Consider the following 6,790-nt stretch of genomic DNA (forward strand, 5'->3'; position numbering starts at 1 on the left):
CTCACTCTGTAGACCAGGCTGGCCTCGAACTCAGAAATCCGCCTGCCTCTGCCTCCCGAGTGCTGGGATTAAAGGCATGTGCCACCACGCCCGGCTCGTGACCTCATTTTCTTAAGCTTCCTGATGGAAAGTGCGTTATTTGCTGCTCTGGGTAACCATGCTAGCGTGTAAACCCCTGTTTACACAACTGTACCCCTGGAATGCCCTGGCTCAGAGGTCTGTGCCTAGCAGATCTACGAAGTTTTGATCATCTCAACTAGAGTGAAGCTTTTCTTCTCTTCCTCCAGCACCTGTTAGCGCTTAGTTTCATAATGATGCTATCAGAAAACAAATTATCCCTTAGGTGGAAGGGACGCGCACTTTTAATCCTTAATCTCAGCACTTGGGGGCAGAGACAGGTGGATCCCTGAGTTTGAAGCCAGTCTGGTCTACAGATTGAGTTCCGGGATAGCCAGGGCTACAAAGAGAAATCCTATCTCAAAACAACAACAAAAAGAGGAAGAGGAGGAGAAGGAAAAGAAATTCTTCAATAAACACCCTTATGGTATTTTAAAAACGTGTACAACTGTTTGGTCTGTATATGCATGCCTGTTGCCCACAGAAGATGGGTTGGCTCCCTCAAAACTGAGCTGATGTGAATGCTAGATATTAAAACAAAGTCGTCTGGAAAAGCAGCCAGTGCTTGTAGCCCTTCGGCCAGTGTGCCAGCCCTCAGCAACCCCGTTTTGGTGGCTGCTTTGTTTTTTTTGTTTTGTTTTTGTTTTTTTCTAGACAGAATTTCTCTTGGTAGACCTAGCTGTCCTGGAATTCTGTAGATCAGGCTGGTCGGGAACTCAGTTTGCCTGTCTCCACCTTCCAAATGCTAGGATCAAAGGTGTGCACCACTACCGCCAGCTGCCACCGTCGCCTGGCTTAGCAACCCTTCTTAAAGGATGTCACCAACCAGTCCAAGCTCCTCACTCTGCTTTGCCTTCTCCCTGAAGCAATAGCCAGATTTGTGCATTTTATAGTATTCAATAGATGCTCCCAGATTAAAGGACAGAATTTGCCCTGTTGTAGGCAGCTGCATTCTCCCTGCTGCTGTAGGAAGGAAAGCCAGGCTGAAGCTCTGACACACCCGGCTAGGTTACCCTGCCCGCCTGCTTGGCACTGAGGAGCTGTGTTAAGTAACATGGAGTTTCTCTTGTTTGGTACTGGTATTCATCAAACTTGTTACATTTTGTCTTTAATGGTCCTTTGTCCCCAGTTTGCTCATCAAACAGTTGTCACCATACTGAACTTCTTCCCATTTTGCTGCTCAGAAATGGGGTATGACTAATGTTTATAAAGTTTGTAGCAAACTTTATAACTCTGCAAATTGAATTGCAAAGATCTTGAAGATACTCTCTAGTCAAACCAGTTCCAGGAGCTCGGCTTTTAAGCAGGTACCTACCAGTTTCCTTGTGCTTCAGTGGGACCGTGGGGGTGTATAGTTTAAAGTGGGTTTGGGGATAAACAGTTTTAAAGTGAATTTGGGGGTACACAGTTTACTGTGAGTGCTACACTGCGCAAACTATATTGGCCAAATAAATATTTGTAATGTGCTTGTTTTTTTTTTTTTTTTAAAGCAGCTAGCATGGGACATGTCTATTCAGGAGACTGAGGCAGGAGGATGATTGCCAGAGTTTCTAAACCAATTTAGGTTACTTAAAATGCCCCAAGCCAAAACCTCTTCTCTTCTGTTGAGATAGGAGAGCCTCAAAGGAAGTTAGATTGTGGCTTGTCTCCCCTTCAGATTCGGAGGCAGTGACACTTGGCATCAAGTAAAGTTCCCATTACTGTAGTGTGGGGCCTTGACTCATTTTTCCCCAGTGGAGCGATGAAATCAACCTCCCTAACAGGCTGGGTAGAGGAGAAAATGGATCTTTGTCTGGACTGCTAGGCTGGTTTGTAGAATGAGAGCCAAGCTGCATAGATAGACCCCAACTCACCCACACTCTCTTAAGGCCTGGAACCTTAGATCAAATCTCCTAGAAGCTCTGCCTTAGACTCCAGGGAAAGTATGTGTCATAGCCTGGAAAACTTGGAAACTGCTTCAGAGAATAAATTATCTTCAGGCTCTCTAAGGGCAACTCTCTAGCTAATTGGCTGGTGATTAAAACTTAACTTTTCTCCAGGTTTGGTGCAGGATTATCTTATTTGTAGGACACAATGTGTCTCCTTCTCCACAGCTTTAGTCTATGACAGAAGCTTAGTGGTAAAGGTTTATTAGCTTGAGTGGAAGAAATCTCTCGAGTTTGGCCCAGTCATTGCTGTGCTGGGTGTGGCCCATTTGCGAGGAAAGGTGTTTCCTCTAAAATGCATAAGGACTTAGAGGCTGACACAGAGTGGGATTCCAGAGTCTCTTGGAATCAGTCTCACACCTTAGGGCTTTGTGTTGATTTAAATTAACAGCCTAAGATGCTTGCAATTTCCTGTTGGTGAGTGGTCCATGCTGTAGGAGCAATGGTTTCAGGGCTGAGTGTTACTGCTCTTTTCTCTGCCAGACCTCAGATCCCTCTCTCTTCCTTTCCTGTCTCAACTTTTCTTGGTCAATTAGAGAAACAAGCAAAAATACCAACTTGATTGTTTCTGATCTTTGCACTCTTATTGTACAACCTGAAGTTTGTGCTATCCTTGTGCCTCTGGTGGAATGTGTAACTATTACCCAGTGAATTGAGTGTGCAACCATTCTGCTTAGAGTTCTCTTCCTACACTGTCCTGCTGGAGCAGTGAGATCATGTCACAAGTTAACTTACCCATCTAGTTATACCAAAGACAGGGACAGAACTTGTTCATCTTCTGTTTTGCACAGGACCTTATAGAACTAACTGCATTCATTACGTATTCAGTGAATGAACTGGCTTACTCTGGGGGAAAGGATAAGAGATAGCCCCATGGTAGAAAAAAAGGGCACCAACCTTGACCAGTGGTGTGATGATAAATCATGCTTGCTGGCTGGCATGTGCCCCATTCAGTCACTTTGAAATACGGATTCAAACCAAAACTTTTTTGGTCTGCATCATTTAGGATGCATGTGTATTGTGCTCCAGAACTACCTGTGTGTAGTCTCTCTCCTGTTGCCTGCTTTAGTAACTAGAGGTTTAGTGTTCCCTTCTTGTCAGCCTTCTCAAAGAGGACCAAAGCTCTTTGTTTGTTTGTTTGTTTGTTTGTTGCTCAGTGTTATGAATTAATCTCTGGGAGCTGTTTATTCAGTAAGACTTCCCTTTGAGGAAGGATGTTTTGAGGTCAGCTGTTAAGATTTCCCAATATTGGTTCTCACGTGAGTTGCTTATCCGCTGGGCTTTCCAGGGGCCTCCAGTTTCCTGTTCTTCTTGAGCTCGAGTGTTGATTGTGACTGTGTGTTGGCAAATGTCTTGTCCCAGTCTCGTGCACTAAAAGGAGGAGGAACTGGCTGTGTTGACATAAAGGTATATTAGGTAATGAGTTATTGTTTGTGTCTCTCCGGAGGCTAGATTTGACTCTTTGAGCTGTGTGTGTGTGTGTGTGTGTGTGTGTGTGTGTGTGTGTGTGTACGCGCGCGCGTGTGTGCACGCACGCACGCATATGAAGCAGAGGATGATGCATGGCTTGTATGAGGATTGCCTTCGCCTCGGGGCAGATTAAGATATTAGTCAGGCATCTCCAGAACCAGCAGAAGGCAGGCAACAGGCTGCAGGCAGATAGGTATGAGCATTTGTTCAGGGAATTAGCTCACAAGAATGTGGAGATTAACTCCTAAAATGGACCATCTACAGGCTAGAGAACTAGGGAATTCATTGGCATAATTACCAACTGAAGGCTGAAAGGTGCTTACCTTTAGAGTCCAAAGGCCAGAGATCCTAGCGTTCTGAATGGCTACAAGAGGATTTTATCATTTGTTTGTTTGTTTGGGGTAGGGTATCACTGTGTAGCTCTGGCTGGCCCAGAACATCCTGTGTAAACTAGGCTGGTCTTGAACTTACCAAGATCCACCTGCCTCTGCCTCCTGAGTGCTGGATTAAATAAAGGTGCATCACACCACCACACCCTCAAAGTTCCCTCCCCTTCTGTTTCATTCTACCTGTCGGGTAGCCAGTTAGATAATGCTCACTCATGGGTGAGAGCAGATCCTCACTCTGGTCACTAAATCAAATGTCACCCTTTTCCTGAAACCCCACACCCCGAGAATGCTTTATCAACTATCTGGACGCCCCTTAATCCAGTCACTGATCCCTAAGATTAACCATAACCTACATATACCTAATTATAATCCCCGAGAGGAAATTGAGATTACTCTTGGGTAAAAACTAGTCCAGATGCCAAAGATGTTTGTTTACACAGTGAGCTGCCATGGGTGAAGCAGTGTGTCTCTAAGGAATAGTCATGTTTACTTCCCACCATGAAGGAGGCAGTCTCCCAAGTTTAAATGTCTCTCTCATCGTACAAGCCACTGTGCTGTCTCTGCATTGCCCTGTGGTACTCTTCTGGCTAGGGGTGTTGCTATGAATAACAAAGCCCTGCCTCTGGAAGGAGGAAGACTTGGTAATACCACATATTTCTATATATGTCTTTGGAAACTTCCCTTTGCTTTATACCTCTCTGAAGCCTAATTTGAAAATATTACATAAAAAAATCCAGTGCAGAAAATCCTACAATGTTTGAGAATGTTCTGGAAAGTCTGAATTCTGATATTCCCTTAAGGATCGTGAATGACTGTATCTAATTTATACAGAAGTATTTTGAGTGGGGCTTAGGTTTATGGGCTGTGGTGGTTGGGACGCACTCTTGCAGAGCCAGTGATTAGGGATGTGTGTGTGGCAAAGGGTGGACATGGGGAGCCTCCTTGTCTCAAGCTTCCTGCTTCCGGGTAGGTCATTGCTTGCTGTGAAGAGGGTGATGAAGGCTTATTATTAGAACCTTGAGCCCAGGCCGTAACCCTGAAAATGAGCGGATTTGCAGAGGAAACAACCAATGGGCATACCCAACCTTTTCCCATGCAAGATGTGCTTGTCATATTTATCTAGATAAAGGCCGAATGAGTACAGTTGACACTTAATCCATTCCTAAGCCTGTATGCTCTTTCAATATTGTAGCCAGATGTGGGCTTCACTTAAAGAAAAAAGGTAGGCATGGTAGTGCACACCTTTGATGTCAGAACTCGGGAGGCAGAGGCAGGTGTATTTCTTGAGTTTGAAACCAAGCTCATCTACATAATAAGTTTTAGAGCTACATAGTGAGGTGGCCTCAACTCCCTCCTTTCCCGCCCCACAAAGAACATAGATTTATTTGTGTACTGAAATGAAACAGCCAGTTAGACTTGAGAGCATAGCCACAGCTGGTCTTGGTATTTTGATGTCAATTGCATGTCTAGGCCTTTCATGGGGAGAATGGGTTTGAGGAGTGGTAGGCATTGCCATTCTCACTAGTGGGCTCCATTCCTGTGGAAAGACTTTTCAGAGACATACCATTGTGTGATGTTGACAGTTAGTACAATAACAGTAGATCCTGTGAAGGCAGAGAACTAGGTGTTACTTTTTTAATATATATTTATATGTAATGTGACTATATATATATATATATATATATATATATATATATATGAGATTATATATATATATATATATGTAAGATTATATATGTCTATATGAGATTTTATATACGTATATATGTTAGATTGGAGAGTTTCTGGTGAAGCATAATGTCCTAAAGGAGACAGGTTTTTAGTTTTGTTTTTGTTTTTGTTTGTTTGTTTGTTTTTGATTTTTCGAGAGACAGGGTTCTCTGTGTAGCCTTGGCTGTCCTGGAACTCACTCTGTAGCCCAGGCTGGCCTCGAATTCAGAACTCCACCTGTCTCTGTCTCCCAAGTGCTGGGATTAAAGGCGTGCGCCACCAGTGCCTGGCAAAGGCAGTAGATTCTATTTAAACAATGAGCTAGCCTCTACAGTTAGAGGCAGGGTAAGTTGATTAGCTATGTCAGTGTAGCAGCACAGAAATGAATCCGGTGTTGTCATGTTTGTATCTGCAGTGTCCACCATCACAGGAAGATCTCTGCCCTCTGGGGCTGAGAGACCCCAACCTTTCTTCAAGCTGAAGCTGCAAGGCACTGAGGTACCAGCCAGATGTCTTCCCACAAAGGCTCTGCCGTGGCACAAGGCAATGGGGCTCCTTCTGGTAACAGAGAAGCTGACACAGTGGAGCTGGCTGAGCTGGGACCCCTCCTGGAGGAGAAGAGCAAGCGGGCAGCCACCAGCCCAGCTAAGGTAAATTGTTTCCCAGAGTTGCTCCCTTGACAAGTGCCCTACTGAGCCTCTTCAGTCTCAGTTTAAGATCTCCCCTCACTTCTAAATTACCCATAGTACCTTGGGAATAGTTCTGTGCGAGTCTTTATTGTGTTTGTTTTAGGTGTCTTTATTTTTGTCTCTGAGCTTTGGGAGTTAATTTCCCAAAAGAGCACTCAGTATTTTTGTAAACTCAGTGTCCAACAGAAGAAGTACAGTAAAATAATCACTAAATAGACATGAATTAAGGTAATAGACAAAAATTCCCTCCACTGTGGCAAGTGGAGATCTCTCAGGTAAAAGATTGTAGAAGTTACCCGTGCAGAGCTGATGTGGAGGCTCCCTGTCACACCCACATCCCTGCATAGTGAAGGAGGGAACGGTGTGAGAAGAACGGCTCTCCTCCCTCTGGAGGAGTAAGGGAAAGGCTGTGTAGCACCTAGCCAGAGCACTGCCATGCTCTTCCTGGGAAGACTGTGTAGCACCTAGCCAGAGCACTGCCATGTTCTTC

At 44.5% G+C, this 6,790-nt stretch overlaps 1 protein-coding gene across 2 annotated transcripts in view; it reads left to right on the forward strand.

Annotated features, from left to right (window-relative positions):
- Adipor1 (adiponectin receptor 1) overlaps positions 1-6,790 on the forward strand; it is a 20,346-nt gene that overhangs the window by 1,664 nt on the left and 11,892 nt on the right. For both annotated transcript variants that reach the window (XM_021197930.2, XM_021197931.2), the window contains exon 2: positions 6,027-6,261. In XM_021197930.2, coding sequence (XP_021053589.1) covers positions 6,121-6,261 — 141 coding nt within the window. In that variant the 5' untranslated portion in view covers positions 6,027-6,120. The remainder of the gene's footprint in view (positions 1-6,026; positions 6,262-6,790) is intronic.

This window comes from Mus pahari, chromosome 5 (genome assembly GCF_900095145.1).
Source record: "Mus pahari chromosome 5, PAHARI_EIJ_v1.1, whole genome shotgun sequence".
In the NCBI taxonomy this organism is placed as follows: domain Eukaryota; kingdom Metazoa; phylum Chordata; class Mammalia; order Rodentia; family Muridae; genus Mus; species Mus pahari.